This window comes from Bombina bombina, chromosome 6 (genome assembly GCF_027579735.1).
Source record: "Bombina bombina isolate aBomBom1 chromosome 6, aBomBom1.pri, whole genome shotgun sequence".
Classification (NCBI taxonomy): Eukaryota; Metazoa; Chordata; class Amphibia; order Anura; family Bombinatoridae; genus Bombina; species Bombina bombina.
In genome coordinates this window covers 831,895,436-831,916,028 of record NC_069504.1, presented here as the reverse complement: position 1 = coordinate 831,916,028, position 20,593 = coordinate 831,895,436, and the positions used below count along the sequence as shown (strand labels likewise).

Here is a 20,593-nt window from a genome sequence, read left to right as displayed (position 1 = left end):
AGGGGTTAATAGTTAAATTTAGTTTTTTTGTGATGTGGGTGGCCGGCGCTTTAGGGGTTAATAGGATTATTATAGTAGTTGCAATGTGGGGGACAGGCAGTTTAGGTGTTAATAGTTTTATTATAGTAGTTGCGATGTGGGTGGCTGGCGGTTTAGAGGTTAATAAATTTAATAAAGTATTTGCGATGCTGGGGATGGGGGTTTAGGGGTTAATAGTGTAGTTTATGGGTGTTAGCGTACTTTGTAACATTTTAGTTATGAGTTTTGTGAAACATTTTTGTTGCGCAAAATCCATAACTACTGGTCTCAGATCGCGTAATGGATTGTTGCGGTATAGACTGTAACGCTAGCGTTATAGCCTTACCGAACAACTTGTAATACGGCGCAATGGAAATCCCTCACTCAAAAATAATTTTTTTGAGTGCGGAATGTAGAGTTACGTAAAGGCTAAAATGCTAGTTATAGACGTACCGCACCATACCTCAAAACTTGTAATCTCGCTGTAAGGTTGCCTTGTGCCTAGTATTCATATTTATATGCTTTTTAATGTAGCATAGTATAATATATTAATTGCTTGCTACTGCATTACGCATACACTCCCTTTTTAGGAATAACTTACCCCCTGAAGTTGCAGTTTAACTTTCTCTAATGGCTACCCCATTACAAAAGCATTTTTTTCCCTCTAATTGTCAGTTGACAATGTGCCCAACCAGAAGATTGCTGACGGTGCCATTGACTTTCACCAGGGAACACTCCCAATACTACTTTGAGGGAAACAACTGGATCATACCCTAGTTAAAGTCTAGTTAGTTAAATAAATAAAAAAATATGCAGAGGAGGGTTAGATCACAGCTATGAGGGCAAGTGACACGTATAAAGGGAGGGTAGGTGCAGTGAAGTTATAGCAATTAATAGACTATACTGGAAAATATAAATTAAAGGGATATGAAACACCAAAATTTTACAGACAGAGCATACAATTTAAAAAAAAGTTTCCAATTTAATTTTATTATCAAATTTACTTTTCTCCCATGGTACTCTTTGTTGAAAAGCTACCTAGAAAGGCATCTGGAGCACTACATGACAGGAAATTGTACCGACATCCTGCTTTTCAACAAAATATACCAAAAGAACAAATACATTTTGATAATAGAAGTAAAAACTAAGTTGGATGTATGTTCCTTTAATGCTGCTATGGTTTTTATTGATTCTTATATATTGCTTTCCAGCTGAAGCATCACACACATACAGGACTCAGCCCTATAAAGTTAAATGTCTGTTGTTTTGGTGCACAAGAAACACAAAGATATAAAGGGTCGTTATGCACCAACTTGGGAAACAAGCCAGGTCTGGCTGGATTAAACTAAGTGCTGTCAGACAGAACATTTATTAAATGAGCCACTGATCATTCCCAGAAATGCTTGGGGCAAACATTTAAATGGGGTGTTTCTATTTTGAGCATAGCATGTAAGTGTTGAAGCATTTATCTTTTATGATAGGAAAATATCTGTATGCACAAGATGTTTAGAACTCTGATATGGGCAGTGTGAAGGTTCTTTATAGTTATGGGAAAGCCTCGTTATTTTGGAATAGTTTATATTACATTTTATAAAAAATTAATAAGAATAAAGCATATTAGTGGAGGAAAGCTCAGATGCGGATGGGAAATATTATGAACTAACATTTTACAGAGTTGGTTCATGGAACAGCCTTCCTGTAGAGAGGGTCTAGTCACGTTTAAAGAAACATTGCAGAGACTAAATACAGAGGAAGTTCAAGGAACCTAATAGGATTAAAATTTAACAGCAGGATATGGGCTCTATAGTCTAAAAATGCAATGAACCATTTCAGGGGTGAAACTACAGGGGATTCTTGCACCTGGGCCCTGTGGTTTCTAGTTACGCCTCTGAACCATTTTGTAGTTAAAGTGACATACAAGGGCAATAATAAAATAATAATAATATATAATAAAATAGTCAAAATATGCATGGATACATTCAATGTTTGATAGAAGATTATTTTCCTAATATAATTGTATTGCACTACTGGAGTAAAACATGGCCACTGAGGCAAATAGGGGCAGCATATGTGCATATCCACCAATCACTTGCTGTGTTCAGGTCAGGTTTTGGAATTCAGTAGTACAAAGTTAAAATGTTCTAGCACATTAGAGACTTTTAACAGTGTTTATCTCCCATTAACTAACATTGTAATATATATTGTGAAACAGAACTTTGCCTTTCTCACCCCCTACAATCTGAGCGATTAATACAGTGGACTCACTAACCTACAGAAAGAAAAGAGAGATGCATTTTAAAGAAGCTACAAAGCAAGTTTGTTCATTCTATATTCATTAATAATTTCGGTAATAATTTACTCTCCAAAGTGTGATCTTTCCAAGTCTTAAAATGTTATGGAAGTCAAGATAAAATGTTCAAATTCAGATAGAGGCCTAAATTACAAGTGGAGAGATGTTTTATTGCCCATGAGCACTAACTGCGCTCGAGGTAAAACATGAGCACTCTCAGGCTAGCGCTAGTATTACAAGTTTAAAGTAAAAGCGTGCAAGTGAAAGACTCAGTTGCGTTAACTTCAGGACTTCGGATATCACAACTGTGCTAACTCTTACTTCCCATAGACATCTATGGGGTGCACTATGTGTGCTAACTCGAAACTGCACTAAAGGAAAATAATGTTTTCTTCTAAGTGAAGAACATAGGAATTTCAAGTATTTCTATTCAAAACACAAAAAACATTGAAATTGTTTAAAAATTATATTTCATATTTCAAGATATTTGGCTGGTAAAGGCTCAAGAGTGTATAGATATGTGTATATACAGTATCTATACATATTTGTACGTATAAACACATAAATACACATGTATACACATATACACATATATAGACGTATATACATACACATATTTGTATTATTTGTATTATTTATATATATATATATATATATATATATATATATATATATATATATATATACACACACACACACACACATTGGAGCCTACCTTGCCATATACCATATCCCCTTTTTAACCCTTTTAAAACATTTTTATAATTCTTTTTAAATAAAAAACAGTATATATGCGTGTAATACTTTCTTTTAATGTGCTTTGTGAAACTTTTTTTTTAACCCTTACACTTTACGTCAGGTCTCAGGTCACGCTATTTGGGGTTTCGCTCAAGCGCAACCCGTAACTTTCAACTGGTAATACCAGCGCTATTTCACTCGGTTGTGATATCCATTGAAAGTATAGGATGCACTAGAGCGATGTCGGCCGCGCTAATCCTTCTCTGGTAAATCTGATTTACCATGGACTTGTAATATCAAGTTGCACGTTAATGTTAGCGCGTTTCAGTGATACTGCTTATTGTGCCACTTATAACCTGACCCACAGTCTGCCGTTAAAAAAAAATCCAATTTACTTTAATTATTCATTTTCTTATTTCTCTTGGTCTCCTTTGTTTAAATACCAAGGTCCTAATTCTCTAAAGCTCTCTGGTCTGGTGAGATTCTGTAAGATGCATTATCAGTCTTAGGAGGAACCTCACCTCAAGGATTGTTTTAAAGGCAATTTTTACCTTGTGATCTGTGTATCTCATTAAGGGGAGTTCAATATTATTCTTCATGTGAAAAGAGACACTTACTTTACAGTGTAATACTCAGTAAAATAAGCTGATGATTTCTTTTCATGATTTTATTGAGAATCCGACCCTTATTTAAGAGAGCATACTGAGGTAGGATCATGAGCATGCACGTGTCTTGAGCACTATATTTATAATATTGTTTTAAACATTTTTGTAAACACTGCTGAAATATAGTGTTCACGACACGTGCACGCTTCTAAGCCTACCTCTGTATTCTGAAAAGTGCTATTCAACAAAGACTACATATCAAAAGAGGTCAATTTTAATTTTAAATATGTTTAAATATATTTTAACGGGTCATGAAAGTTATAAATAAACTGTCATGGTTCAGATAGAGCGTGTCATTTTAAATTCACTTCTATTATCAAATTTACTGTGTTTTATTAGTATCCTTTGTTAAAAAGCAGATGCAGTTATCAGCAGCCGCAATGCAGTACTAAGAGCTAGCTGGTGATTGGTGTCTACTCTCTACACAAATTTGTCTCTTGTCATTGGCTCGCCATGCGTTCGTCAAGCTCTCAGTAGTGCATTGCTGCTCTGGAGCTGACTTTAAAGCGACATAAAACCCAAACATTTTTATTCATGATTCAGAGAGAACATGCAGTTTTAAGCAACTTTCAAATGTACTTCTATTACCAATTTTTCTTGTTATCCTTTGTTGAAAAGAAGGAAGGTAAGTTCAGGAGTGTGCACGTGTCTGCAGCACTATATGACAGCAGTTTTGCAACAATGTTATACAATGTTATACATTAGCAAAAGCACTAGATTGCAGCACTATTTCCTGTCATGTAGTGCTGCAGACATGTGCACACTGCCTATCTAGATATCTCTTCAACAAGGAATAGCATGGGAACAAAGCCAATTTGATAATAGAAGTAAATTGCATTTTTTTTTAAATTCTATTCTCTATCTGATTTGTGAAAGAAATATTTTGGGTTTCATGTCCCTTTAAAGGGATATTAAACCCAAAAATGTTTTTTTTTTATATTATTCAGACAGAGCATACCATTTTTAACAACTTTCCAAATAACTTTATTCTCTTGATATCCTCTGTTGAAGTAGCAGTAATGCACTACTGGAAGCTAACTGACCACATCGGGTGAGCCAATGACAAGAGGCATAATTGTTTAGCCACCCATCACCAGCAAGTTCGTAGCACACTGCTGCATCTGAGTCTACTTATATATGCTTTTCATTACAGAAAGAAACAAATGGTATAAGTAATTCGGAAAGTTGTTTAAAATTGCATTCTCTATCTGAATCATGAAAGTTTAATTTTGCATTAACTGTTCCTTTAACTATGTGTTTAATCATTTTACAGGCAATAGTGTAGTGCAATAATAAAATGCTCTAGTATAACATAATAGAGCTTTTTTATTTTTGTACTTTTAAATTAACATTATTGGCTCTCGTGCCAGTTCATAACAATTTTTGCAGAGTTTTCCATTAGAAACCCTTCCAGTCAGTTTAAAAAAAAAAATGGAATCACTCACTTATCACAAGATTTTCAAAAGCATTTGTGCCACAAAAGCATCCTCTGTGCATTGTTCTCTAGAACACCATTGTTTGCCTGTTTTGAGCAGACTATTTTGGCTGTTTGCACAGTTTTTTTTTTTTCTTTCCTAGTGATAAACTTTATGTTCACATGTTAATAAATACAATATTTGTTTGTTTGTCTAATAAAAGTAAAAAAAAAAACAAAAAACATTTAAATCATACTTTTTAAATTATGGAACTGGTATGGAATTTAACAATCACCAAAACTCTTATTTGCAGTTAAGTGTTTGGACGTTTTAAACATCTTAATCATAAAATTACTCTAAAAGATATGAAAGCCTGAACTCATAAGACATTTAAAAAAGCACATTTTTTACACAAAATCATGAGGTGTTTAAAGGGACATAATACTCATATGCTAAATCACTTGAAACTGATGCAGTATAACTGTAAAAAGCTGACAGGAAAATATCACCTGAGCATCTCTATGTAAAAAAGGAAGATATTTTACCTCACAATCTCCTCAGCTCAGCAGAGTAAGTTCTGTGTAAAAAGTTATACTCAGCTGCTCCCAGCTGCAGGTAAAAATAAAAAAAAAAATAAGAAATGAACAGCAGCCAATCAGCATCAGCAGTGCTGAGGTCATGAACTCTTACTGTGATCTCATGAGATTTGACTTAACTCTCATGAGATTTCATAGTAAGCTTCCTTTACCTGATTGGTGAAATAATATGAGAGTGCACGATGCTAGTCCCTTCAGATGTCCCAGGACAAACATACTAATATGCTGCTTAGAAATCCTTTACAATGGGAGGTGGCTACTGAGGAACTTTTGAGGTAAAATATCTTTCTTTTTTACATAGAGATGTTCAGGTGATATTTTCTAATCAGCTTTTTACAGCTATACTGATCACTTTCAAGTGTTTAAACATTTGGGTATTATGGCCCTTTAATGAAACGGATATGAAACCCAATTGTTTTTTCATGATTCAGATAGAGCAGTGTTTCCCAACCACGGTCCTCAAGTACCCCCAACAGCCCTGGTTTTCATTATAGCTGAACTAGAGCACAGGTGAAATAATCAGCTGATGGATGAGAGCTGGTTGGCTACTGATCAGCTGATTACTTCACCTGTGCACTGGTTCAGCTATAATGAAAAACAGGCCTGTTGAGGACCGCGGTTGGGAAACACTGAGATAGAGCATGCAATTTTAAACAATTTTCTAATTTACTTCTATTATTACATTTTCTTCAGTCTCTTTGTATCCCTTGTTGAAAAGCAGGAACTAAGCTCAGGAGCGTGCATACTGTATGGCAGTAGTTTTGCAAGAATGTTATCCATTTGCATATTTCCTGCAATATAGTGCTCCGGAAACCTACCTAGGTAGCTCTTTATAAAAAAAATACCATGGGAACAAGACAAATTTTAAATAGAAGTAAATTGGAAACATGTTTTAAAATTGTATGCTCTGACTGAATCACAAAATAAACAGTTTGGGTTTCATATCCCTTTAAGGCAAAGAAATGTACTCTACAAGATCTTAGCTTGAAGGGACATAAAACCGAGAGGTTATTTAATTTTTCTTCAATATAAAAAAGATATGAGTATTCTGCGATTCGTTATATAAACAAATGCTGAATATGGCTGTGAGTAGTGACATTCGGTTATTTTTGCAGAAGGATTTATTCTTGTGAAAGTGCAACACACAAAGATCTGAATTTGCACAGATTTCTGTGTGTTACACATTCACACAAATAAAACCTGGCACCGAAAATACCTGAATGCCACTACTCGCAGCCATATTTGTCATTCGCTTATATAACGAATCGCCGAATGCTCATGTCTAAAACCTAAACTACATGTTTTATAGTGTGTGTGTGTACTTAATTATATCATATTTTTCAACAAAAAAAGATAGTCAAAAAAAGTATTTGTTCCATCTACAAGAGCGTTTCAAAATGTATTACAGTTCTTTCTTTTTTTTTTCTTTTTAAATGTTTATTTCTAGGCTGATTTAATCAATTTTTCATGTTGTACGTAATTATGCACTTCCCATTTGTTTCACTTTAAATTTTAACCGTTTTTTGTTAACCCTTTTTCATTAAAATATTTTTAATATGTGGACTGCTGCTCTTTCATATACATGATACCCTGTACGATGCCGGTCTTTCTATGGGTCTTTATTTTTTTATAGCGTGTTCACACCGCCAGTGGCAAGACCACACTATTTCAGGAGGCCTGCAGGAGGGAGGTCATAATAGCGTGGTCTTGCTGCTGGTGGCGAGATGCCCACAATTATGAGCCGTCAATCCCTTAACGACCAGCGACGTACAGGGGTAAATTGCATAATCTAACTGTTTCTCAATTCCAGTCATTCGAACCTTTAACAGACCAGATTTTCATGATATCTGAACTAGAGCACAGGTGAAATAATCAGCTGATGTGTGAGAGCCGTTTAATAATAATCAGCTGATTATTTCACCTATGCTGTAGTCCAAGTATAATGAAACAAGGGCATAACTACCATTGGCGCAGCAGGTAGCAACCAGTCTATATATAGGTGCGTATATTATTACTATTGCTTATTACTCAGATACCTTCAGGGGGCCCAAAAATTATTGCAACAGGTCTCCCTGTTGAGTAGGTCCGCTACTGTCATGAAAATCTGGCCTTTTTAAAGGGACATTAAACCCAATTTTTTTATTTCATGATTCAGATAGAGAATACCATTTTAAACAACTTTCTAATTTACTTCTATTATCTAACTTGCTTCATTCTCTTGAAATTATTTACTGAAAAGCATATCTAGATAGGCTCAGTAGCTTCTGATTGGTGGCTGCACATAGATGCCTCATGTGATTGGCTCACCTGTGTGCATTGCTATTTCTTTAACTAAGGATATCTAAAGAATAAAGCAAATTAGATAATAGAAGTAATTTGGAATGTTGTTTAAAATTGTATTCTCTGTCTGAATTATGAAAGAAAATTTTTGGGTTTAATATCCCTTTAAGTCCTACAAAAAAAAGTGTGGAAACTCACCAAGACTTCCACCCTCCCTCACAATTAATATTGTTATAAACATATATATATATATATATATATATATATATATATATATATATATATATATATATATATATATATATACACAGTATAGAGAGAAAGAGAGAGAGAGAGAGAGAAAGAAAGAAAGAAAGAGATAATCACTTTTGGGGCTTCTAACGAAGGGGGTAAAACCCCGAAACGTTACTAATAAAGAAGTGACAATATTACAAACCCTGGAGAGTGCATCTTTTTCCTGACTATCTATTTCCTTGGAAGCACCCTGGGTGTCTGGTTTGATAATTCGAGAGTGCTGGCCCACTTGATTTTCAATAGCTTTACCAGTGCAGCAACCAGAAATCTATCTCCTACTGATGAGTTCCAAAAAGAACGAAACAGGCTGTCTAGTGAGTGATTTCTGCTTTGCTGCAATAATCCTGTTAAAAGGATAGCTGTGTTAAAACAGTATTTTCTTTCATGTAATTAGCAAGAGTCCATGAGCTAGTGACGTATGGGATATACATTCCTACCAGGAGGGGAAAGTTTCCCAAACCTCAAAATGCCTATAAATACACCCCTCACCACACCCACAAATCAGTTTATTGCCTATTTGAATTCAATGATCTCCTTCTACGGGGTCTATTTCATAGGTTCTCTGTTATCGGTCGTAGAGATTCATCTCTTACCTCCCTTTTCAGATCGACGATATACTCTTATATATACCATTACCTCTACTGATTTTCGTTTCAGTACTGGTTTGGCTATCTACAACTTGTAGATGAGTGTCCTGGGGTAAGTAAGTCTTATTTTCTGTGACACTCTAAGCTATGGTTGGGCACTTTTTTTATAAAGTTCTAAATATATGTATTCAAACATTTATTTGCCTTGACTCAGGATGTTCAACGTTCCTTATTTCAGACAGTCAGTTTCATATTTGGGATAATGCATATGAATAAATAAATTTTTTCTTACCTTAAAATTTGACTTTTTTCCCTTTGGGCTGTTAGGCTCGCGGGGGCTGAAAATGCTTCATTTTATTGCGTCATTCTTGGCGCGGACTTTTTTGGCGCAAAATTTTTTTCTGTTTCCGGCGTCATACGTGTCACCGGAAGTTGCGTCATTTTTGACGTTTTTTTGCGCCAAAAGTGTCGGCGTTCCGGATGTGGCGTCATTTTTGGCGCCAGAAGCATTTAGGCGCCAAATTATGTGGGCGTCTTTTTTGGCGCTAAAAAAATATGGGCGTCACTATTGTCTCCACATTATTTAAGTCTCATTATTTATTGCTTCTGGTTGCTAGAAGCTTGTTCACTGGCATTTTTTCCCATTCCTGAAACTGTCATTTAAGGAATTTGATCAATTTTGCTTTATATGTTGTTTTTTCTATTACATATTGCAAGATGTCCCACGTTAACACAGAGTCAGAAGATACTTCTGGAAAATCGCTGCCTGGTGCTGGATCTACCAAAGCTAAGTGTATCTGCTGTAAACTTATGGTATCTGTTCCTCCAGCTGTTGTTTGTACTGATTGTCATGACAAACTTGTTAATACAGATAATATTTCCTTTAGTACTGTTACATTACCTGTTGCTGTTCCGTCAACATCTAATGCTCAGAGTGTTCCTGATAACATAAGAGATTTTGTTTCTAAATCCATTAAGAAGGCTATGTCTGTTATTCCTCCTTCTAGTAAACGTAAAAAGTCTTTTAAAACTTCTCATTTTTCAGATGAATTTTTAAATGAACATCATCATTCTGATTCTAATAATGGTTCTTCTGGTTCAGAGGATTCTGTCTCAGAGGTTGATGCTGATAAATCTTCATATTTATTTAAAATGGAATTTATTCGTTCTTTACTTAAAGAAGTCCTAATTGCATTAGAAATAGAGGATTCTAGTCCTCTTGATACTAAATCTAAACGTTTAGATAAGGTTTTTAAATCTCCTGTAGTTATTCCAGAAGTTTTTCCTGTCCCTGACGCTATTTCTGAAGTAATTTCCAGGGAATGGAATAATTTGGGTAATTCATTTACTCCTTCTAAACGTTTTAAGCAATTATATCCTGTGCCATCTGACAGATTAGAGTTTTGGGACAAAATCCCTAAGGTTGATGGGGCTGTCTCTACTCTTGCTAAGCGTACTACTATTCCTACGGCAGATGGTACTTCCTTTAAGGATCCTTTAGATAGGAAAATTGAATCCTTTCTAAGAAAAGCTTACTTGTGTTCAGGTAATCTTCTTAGACCTGCTATATCTTTAGCGGATGTTGCTGCAGCTTCAACTTTTTGGTTAGAAGCTTTAGTGCATCAGGAAACAGATCATAATTCTCATAGCATTATTAATCTTCTTCAACATGCTAATAATTTTATTTGTGATGCCATCTTTGATATCATTAGAGTTGATGTCAGGTATATGTCTCTAGCTATTTTAGCTAGAAGAGCTTTATGGCTTAAAACTTGGAATGCTGATATGTCTTCTAAGTCTCCTCTGCTTTCCCTTTCTTTCCAGGGTAATAAATTATTTGGTTCTCAGTTGGATTCTATTATCTCAACTGTTACTGGAGGGAAAGGAACTTTTTTACCACAGGATAAAAAATCTAAAGGTAAATTTAGGTCTAATAATCGTTTTCGTTCCTTTCGTCACAACGAGGAACAAAAGCCTGATCCTTCATCCTCAGGAGCGGTATCAGTTTGGAAACCATCTCCAGTCTGGAATAAATCCAAGCCTTTTAGAAAACCAAAGCCAGCTCCTAAGTCCACATGAAGGTGCGGCCCTCATTCCAGCTCAGCTGGTAGGGGGCAGATTACGTTTTTTCAAAGAAATTTGGATCAATTCCGTTCACAATCTTTGGATTCAGAACATTGTTTCAGAAGGGTACAGAATTGGCTTCCAGATAAGGCCTCCTGCAAAGAGATTTTTTCTTTCCCGTGTCCCAGTAAACCCAGCGAAGGCTCAAGCATTTCTGAATTGTGTTTCAGATCTAGAGTTGGCTGGAGTAATTATGCCAGTTCCAGTTCTGGAACAGGGGCTGGGGTTTTATTCAAATCTCTTCATTGTACCAAAGAAGGAGAATTCCTTCAGACCAGTTCTGGATCTAAAAATATTGAATCGTTATGTAAGGATACCAACATTCAAAATGGTAACTGTAAGGACTATCCTGCCTTTTGTTCAGCAAGGGCATTATATGTCTACAATAGATTTACAGGATGCATATCTGCATATTCCGATTCATCCAGATCACTATCAGTTTCTGAGATTCTCTTTCCTAGACAAGCATTACCAGTTTGTGGCTCTACCGTTTGGCCTAGCAACAGCTCCAAGAATTTTTACAAAGGTTCTCTGTGCCCTTCTGTCTGTAATCAGAGAACAGGGTATTGTGGTATTTCCTTATTTGGACGATATCTTGGTACTTGCTCAGTCTTCACATTTAGCAGAATCTCATACGAATCGACTTGTGTTGTTTCTTCAAGATCATGGTTGGAGGATCAATTTACCAAAAAGTTAATTGATTCCTCAGACAAGGGTAACCTTTTTAGGTTTCCAGATAGATTCAGTGTCCATGACTCTGTGTTTGACAGACAAGAGACGTCTAAAATTGATATCAGCTTGTCGAAACCTTCAGTCACAATCATTCCCTTCGGTAGCCTTATACATGGAAATTCTAGGTCTTATGACTGCTGCATCGGACGCGATCCCCTTTGCTCGTTTTCACATGCGACCTCTTCAGCTCTGTATGCTGAACCAGTGGTGCAGGGATTACACAAAGATATCTCAATTAATACCTTTAAAACCGATTGTACGACACTCTCTGACGTGGTGGACAGATCACCATTGTTTAGTTCAGGGGGCTTCTTTTGTTCTTCCGACCTGGACTGTAATTTCAACAGATGCAAGTCTTACAGGTTGGGGAGCTGTGTGGGGGTCTCTGACAGCACAAGGGGTTTGGGAATCTCAGGAGGTGAGATTACCGATCAATATTTTGGAACTCCGTGCAATTTTCAGAGCTCTTCAGTCATGGCCTCTTCTAAAGAGAGAATCGTTCATTTGTTTTCAGACAGACAATGTCACAACTGTGGCATACATCAATCATCAAGGAGGGACTCACAGTCCTCTGGCTATGAAAGAAGTATCTCGAATTCTGGTATGGGCGGAATCCAGCTCCTGTCTAGTTTCTGCGGTTCATATCCCAGGTATAGACAATTGGGAAGCGGATTATCTCAGTCGCCAAACGTTACATCCGGGCGAATGGTCTCTTCACCCAGAGGTATTTCTTCAGATTGTTCAAATGTGGGGACTTCCAGAAATAGATCTGATGGCCTCTCATCTAAACAAGAAACTTCCCAGGTATCTGTCCAGATCCAGGGATCCTCAAGCGGAAGCAGTGGATGCATTGTCACTTCCTTGGAAGTATCATCCTGCCTATATCTTTCCGCCTCTAGTTCTTCTTCCAAGAGTATTCTCCAAGATTCTGAAGGAATGCTCGTTTGTTCTGCTGGTAGCTCCAGCATGGCCTCACAGGTTTTGGTATGCGGATCTTGTCCGGATGGCCTCTTGCCACCCGTGGACTCTTCCGTTAAGACCAGACCTTCTGTCGCAAAGTCCTTTTTTCCATCAGGATCTCAAATCCTTAAATTTAAAGGTGTGGAGATTGAACACTTGATTCTTAGTCAAAGAGGTTTCTCTGACTCTGTGATTAATACTATGTTACAGGCTCGTAAATCCGTATCTAGGGAGATATATTATAGAGTCTGGAAGACTTATATTTCTTGGTGTCTTTCTCATCATTTTTCCTGGCATTCTTTTAGAATTCCAAGAATTTTACAGTTTCTTCAGGATGGTTTGGATAAAGGTTTGTCTGCAAGTTCCTTGAAAGGACAAATCTCTGCTCTTTCTGTTCTTTTTCACAGAAAGATTGCTAATCTTCCTGATATTCATTGTTTTGTACAAGCTTTGGTTCGTATAAAACCTGTCATTAAGTCAATTTCTCCTCCTTGGAGTTTGAATTTGGTTCTGGGGGCTCTTCAAGCTCCTCCGTTTGAACCTATGCATTCATTGGACATTAAATTACTTTCTTGGAAAGTTTTGTTCCTTTTGGCCATCTCTTCTGCCAGACGAGTTTCTGAATTATCTGCTCTTTCTTGTGAGTCTCCTTTTCTGATTTTTCACCAGGATAAGGCGGTGTTGCGAACTTCTTTTAAATTTTTACCTAAGGTTGTGAATTCTAACAACATTAGTAGAGAAATTGTGGTTCCTTCATTATGTCCTAATCCTAAGAATTCTAAGGAGAAATCATTGCATTCTTTGGATGTAGTTAGAGCTTTGAAATATTATGTTGAAGCTACTAAGAATTTCAGAAAGACTTCTAGTCTATTTGTTACCTATTCCGGTTCTAGGAAAGGTCAGAAGGCTTCTGCCATTTCTTTGGCATCTTGGTTGAAATCTTTAATTCATCATGCTTATGTCGAGTCGGGTAAAACTCTGCCTCAAAGGATTACAGCTCATTCTACTAGGTCAGTTTCTACTTCCTGGGCGTTTAGGAATGAAGCTTCGGTTGATCAGATTTGCAAAGCAGCAACTTGGTCTTCTTTGCATACTTTTACTAAATTCTACCATTTTGATGTGTTTTCTTCTTCTGAAAATGTTTTTGGTAGAAAAGTACTTCAGGCAGCTGTTTCAGTTTGAATCTTCTGCTTATATTTTCAGTTTTTTTCTTTATAAGATTTAAACTTTATTTTTGGGTGTGGATTTTTTTCAGCGGAATTGGCTGTCTTTATTTTTTTTTTTTTTTTAAGTTTCAAATTTTTATTGGTAAAGATTTCTCAATTACAACAATGACATAGTAAATGATTTGGAGCACGCAGGCTCCTGCAGAAAGTATGAACAGAAAAATTGGAACACTAAAAATATGTCAGATTAGAATGTGTTCATAAAATGAAAAAATGAACGAAATATAGCTCAAGTCAGATGAGGTGGGTTAGCTGGGGTGGGGGGAGGGACTGGGGAGAGAGGGAAGGAAGAATTGTTGTTAGAGGCAGAGATTTAGTTCATATGCGGAGGGTACATGGAGAGGGTTGCCTAGTGTGTGTTTACTCTAGTGTTCGGGGCCCAAGTAATGGTGTGGTTAGATTGCCAGTCTGCCCACACTAGTTCAAATAGGTCTGAATTATTTAGAGAGTAAAAGATAGGTTTCTCCATATTGTAGATGTATGCCATATAGTTTAGGATGCATGACCATTTTGGGGGCGTCTCGGTTTTCCATGCCTTGGCTATTGTCGCTTTAGTAGCTGTTAGCAAATAGATTGCTAGGTATGCTTGGTGTTTAGGTAATTTAGTAATGCCTATGTGTAAGAGGGCATTAGAAGGAGTTATAGGAAGTGTTATGCCTATTCTCCCTAGCGTACGGAAGCAGGTACTCCATAAGGGTTTTAACTTGGGGCATTCCCACCATATGTGTAGAGAGTCTCCTTTTTTGCCGCAATTACGCCAGCATAGGGGAGAGGCAGAGACAAACATTTTGTTAAGTCTCGCAGGGGTAAGGTACCAGTTCGTTAAGAGTTTGTAATAGGTTTAGAAGAGTGTGACACAGTGTAGTGCTTTTTTAGTGAGGGAAATTACATTTTGCCATACTTGTGGGGGCAGAGTCAGGTTCAGAACTGATTCCCATGTGAGTAAGTGAGGAAGGCTGTCTTTATTTTATCCCTCCCTCTCTAGTGACTCTTGCGTGGAAGATCCACATCTTGGGTAGTCATTATCCCATACGTCACTAGCTCATGGACTCTTGCTAATTACATGAAAGAAAACTTAATTTATGTAAGAACTTACCTGATAAATTCATTTATTTCATATTAGCAAGAGTCCATGAGGCCCACTCTTTTTTGTGGTGGTTATGATTTTTTTGTATAAAGCACAATTATTCCAATTCCTTTATGCTTCGCACTTTTTTCTTATCACCCCACTTCTTGGCTATTCGTTAAACTGATTTGTGGGTGTGGTGAGGGGTGTATTTATAGGCATTTTGAGGTTTGGGAAACTTTGCCCCTCCTGGTAGGAATGTATATCCCATACGTCACTAGCTCATGGACTCTTGCTAATATGAAAGAAATGAATTTATCAGGTAAGTTCTTACATAAATTATGTTTTGAAGCAAAAAAAACTGTGAATTTGCATATCTAATTTGCATATCATACCCAGAATTCTCTTGTGCATTGGTAACATTGTATATGAGGTATTTCTGGGAAAAAGCAAGCGGGGATTCTTGCCTAGATGTGATTTCCTATGCAAATATTTACATTGATATATATATACATATATATATATATATTACATCTATTTTCAAGTAAAAATATTTAGATTCATTTTGCTCCTTGGCATCTAATTCAAATATATTGAGCAATTGGTTTAAAGAAAAGATGTTAAATAAAAACAAGCTTCTAATAAAACTTAAATAAATAAGTTAGTAGCCGATTTTTAAATTACTGTATAGTAAATGTATTTCTGTAGCAGCACTTTGTGTGACATTATAAGTTTAGCAGGTCTGTAGCTTTTACTTAAAAATGAAAGGAAAACATATATTTTCTTACTTACCAATGCATTATCTCTGTCTCACAGGTACACGTATCTGAGGGATGTTATTGAGCAGCGCTTACGTGACATGGCGAACTGTCCTGCTATATTGTAGCGTCTATGTTAATAAGAGTTTCCTGACATTGTGAAAACCAGGATCCTAATGCAGAATATTTACAACCAAGCTGAGTTGGAATTAAAGATGTTCTTAAGCAATGTTGCTTCAGTTATAAAAGCACAAACTTTCTTCTTCTTCTTCTGCAGTTGTTAATTGGTTGCATCAGAAATGATGGTAAACACATTACACAGAGTTAAGTGGCTGTTCTGTCACACAAGCTTACTGGAAACATCTTACCAATATCCCAGAAGAAAATAGCAAATTAGGTATTATCAGGAGCTCCAATAGAGGCTGAAATGCGAACAGTTAAACTAAATATAGCAATATAAAATATTACAATAAAATAGACAATTTATTAAATGTCATAAGATTATATATGGATCATATATAAAATGTAAATGATTTAAAACATTCGCATGTACATAAATTACAAAAAGAATACAATTAAAAAAAAACTGCAACTTGAGACTTTAATAGTGTCCCAAATATGATGGAAAACTCATTAAATTAGTGTCAAAAAACCTTAAACGAATAATCCCGAAAAAAATTAAAAATCTAGATCACAGTGACATCAACAAGTGAATATAGCCTTGAATTAAATAAACAATACTACAGTGCAATTCTGTATTATAAGTCCTATAAGCAAGAAGTCAAAACTCTTAACAGACCAAACATAAAGATAGCAATAAACCAGAGTATATACAGCGTTCGTAGACGCGTTTTGAACCCAGGGTGGACTTTTCCCAAGACTACTTCAAGGAGATTTCCATTAACTGGACACTAATTCAAGGAGTTTTCCATTATATTTGGGACACTATTAAAGTCACTTTTTGCACTTTTCATTTTTTATTCTTTTTGTAATTTATTTTGATGTTTTTAATAATGTATGTGTTAGATGGATCCGTATATAATGTTATGACATTTAATACATTTTCTATGCTATTTATAGTTTAACTGTTTGATCACCCTTCATTCTTTACTGGCACGCCTGATAATACCTAATTGATTAATTTACTGCAAGGCAGCACTTCAAAAGATACACCAAAATCTATTTTTTCCACAAAAAATAAGCATACAAGTTCTTTGCAATGCTAACTTTAGCACATATAGAATGTTACCCATAATACTGCAAAACAGTTACGAAAATGGCTTGTCAAGAGGTTTATTTACACAAGCCCTAGAATACATTCCCTACTAATGATTAACATTTTGCAAAATTTACTTCATTACTTTGTAATGGTTCATATTTAGATCAGGATAATACATGACTCAACACGTTGAGATATTAATTTATGTGTCATTCAATAATTTGGATAAATTGTTAATGGAGATTATGGGTGATATTTAAATAACATTGAGGTATGTAAGAGAAAAGGCTTCTAAAAGTTTTCCAAAAAATAATTTTAGAAACATAATTTCCCATTTTACAGGATGGCTGTGAAAACATATTACGTGAGTCAGAGAGCACTCTCTGTAGGGACATGATCTCCTATACAAAATGGCTGACCTGTGACTCACGTGATCTGCTCCCCTTTTGGCCCGTGCCATCCTGTATAATCGGAAAGTTCCCATGTTTCTTTGCAGGAAAAGCACAAACTGAAAAAATAATTATTGTCAATGACTTTTGTAAAAAAGATAACGGATGTTTTTGTGGCAAAATTCACACACAAATAGTATTAAGGAGAATTTAGGAAGCTGATTGCTCATTTTGGAGCATTAAATATTCCTCATTTAAGGGAATTTGTTAAAAAAAATGGCTTATTGCCATCATCCTATTGCTTTGTTTAACTAAGAGGTTCACAGATTTAAAGGGTCATGAAAGTGATGCATTGTCATTCCATTTAGTACATAATAAAACAGCTTATTTTCCAGAAATTAAATGTTCATGGTTCAGATAGAACATGCAATTTTAAGAGTCTTCAATTACCCATGTTATCAAATTTATTTTGTTCTCTTGGTATATTTTGTTGAAAGGTATACCTCCTACAGTGCACTACTGTGAACTAGCTGGTGATTGGTGGCTAAACACATAGTATGCATTTCTGCTTTGCAGAGGTTAAACAAATATGCCAGCAACAGTTCAATAATCAAAATTCCCCAATAAATTAGAGCATTTTTTTGTGTTTATGCCCCTTTAAGTTTAAATCTACCCTACCCTGTAGGTAGGGTTGCCAACTCAACCATGTTTTCTTGGACACCTATGGGCTACACATGCTGCAGGGTGTGCTGGAAGGAACATGCATTGCATTTCTGGACAGCTCTATTCATATTCCTCCTTGCAAACCCTGCAGTATGTATAACTCATAAGTGTTCAGGAAAACATGGCTGAGGTGACAACCGTACCCGCAGGTTTTTTAAAATTTTTATTTATTGAAAGGCTATTTAGAAGCTATGTTGTTTTAGATGAAAAGTGGTGTCGGAACATAGTTGAGCTCCTTGCAACAGCTTCTCTCTGCATGAGACCTTGTCCATAACAATGAAAAGCAATCTCTACATGCGTAGTACTGCATCACTATGGCAACATGCAGCTGTGGGAGCCAATCACATTTTTTACTGGATCAAAGCATGATTGGCTTGATTAAAATTTCTTTAGGGAACCAGTTTAACCTTTTCTTCAAGGTTAAGTTATGCTAAATGTTTGGAATGAGGCACTGAATTGAATGCATCCCTTTCCATGGCGATTTAAGCACTGTGTTCAGCACAGCTCCAGCCTTTTGGGATAAATCACAGTCCAATGTTTAATAATATCCCTGAATACACAAATGTGTTGCAGTTAAATAAACATTGTTCTGTAAAATGCTCTTTCCTTTAATGTGTTTGCAATGGACCATTTTACAAATAGTTATTTTACCTTTGTCTTTTAAAATACCTGAAAATTTCAATACAACAGTACTAGCTATAGATACGCTATCTAAACAGGAGGCAGCAGCGGAAATCTGCCTCTTGTGATGATAAGACAGTGAAAGAGCTCAGCTCTGTTAAAATGGTGTTTATGCAGCATCTTTGAATACAATTAACTCTTATCAGGTGCTTGCCTGAGTACAATATCCCTTTAAACTGACTAACCTACCTATGAACACCCAAAGCTGTTATATTCATATATATTTGGATTGTAGTAGACCCAGAGGGCTGGAGCTAATAGTTGCTGCTTTGGACTAAGTATGTTTTGTAAATTTGCTATGTTGTATGTGCTTCTGAATTTTGTGTCATGTTCATTGTCTTTTCTAAATATCTAACAAATGTGAATTTTTTCAGCTGATGTTATTGTACATTTGCTGGCCTATTCTGAATAAAGCACTTTGTACTAATGCTTTTGAATTGTGGCCTACTGTTTTTTTTTTGGCAGGGTAACATCTGCAATACTATATATATATATATATATATATATATATATATATATATATATATATATATATAAATGAACAAACATAAAGTTATACAATAAAATTGCTGTGTAAAATGCATATGAGAACATACGGTATGAAATATGTCATACTCTACAAATTCCAGCAGAGGGGGCTCTTAAGTATGTAAGGCCTTATGTAAGGTTCAAATATGAGGCCCCTCAACATGAAACAAAATTGAAAAATCCACCAAATAAATATGAATTGCTCTGAATTTCGCTAAAATCTGTGCTTTTAAGTTCAACCAAACCCTTCCTATGGGGTTTGGCAAATATTCAACCCAAAAGTAATTCCCACTTCCCAAATTAGTACATTAAAGTACAAGTCTCTTAAATCAATTTCTCTAATAGATCATAACATTTTGGTGTGCAACAATTTGACCACAAGACTAAATATCAAGTTTGCAGAGGGTATAGACCTTATCTTCTACTACCTATTCCTACCTATTCCTACTTTTTATTTTAATTTTTTTAAATCCTCCTTTACCCCTATCTGGTCCTTTGTTTTACATTGATGTCATTACAATAACTTGGAATGAGTTAGACAGTCTGTTATTTATATAATTGCTCTTTTTACCAAAAAAGAATTAAAAAAAAATTGAATTTATTCCAAATTAACAAGTGAGATTAAAAATGAAAGCTGTTGTTCTGTACTTGTATTATGAAGCAACAGAAAATAGAACTTTAAAGCCTATATGAAGTGTTAACTTAAAACCCTTTAAATAATATACACCTCAGAGTCAGTTTGACGGGGAAGACTTTAGAACTTTGCCAATATGATGTTGACGTACCATGAGAGCTCAGATCACAATGACCCACGACACAGAAGCTGATCTCTATGTCCACAAAATATATGGTCCCTGGTCCTAAAACACCCAAGTCCGCTACATACCCAAAATAGATCTCAGATGAAACCCTGAACTTCTAACCCTTTTATCCACCCAGTACCCATATCAAACCTGAGGTCACAAACTTTGTTTTGCACCCACTCTCCATGCTTTAGATCTGCCCCTTTACAGGGGAGAGCTAAGATTAAAAGAGAATGAGACAGTGGTGAGAGAGAGTGAAGACAGAGAAAGGAGACAAAAGAGAGATAGGAGGAGGGAAGGAGAAAAGAGAGAGTGGAGACAGTGAAGTGAAAGAAAGGAGAGAGTGGAGAGAGAACAGAGAGAATGATGAGAAAGAAAGATTGGAAAGAAAACAGTGAAGAGAGAGAGGAGAAAAATAGAAGAGTTAAGTGAAAGGAGAATGAGTAGATCAAAAAAGTAGAAAGAAAGAAGACGTCTCCACTGTCAGTAAATACATATATA

At 35.8% G+C, this 20,593-nt stretch overlaps 1 protein-coding gene across 1 annotated transcript in view; it reads left to right on the top strand.

Annotated features, from left to right (window-relative positions):
• The window catches only part of RASSF2 (Ras association domain family member 2), a 94,794-nt gene extending 75,596 nt beyond the window's left edge, over positions 1–19,198 (top strand). The window contains exon 11 of the mRNA XM_053718193.1: positions 15,808–19,198. Within this exon, the coding sequence (XP_053574168.1) occupies positions 15,808–15,877 (70 nt within the window). The 3' untranslated portion in view covers positions 15,878–19,198. The remainder of the gene's footprint in view (positions 1–15,807) is intronic.
• The last annotated feature ends 1,395 nt before the right edge of the window (positions 19,199–20,593 follow it).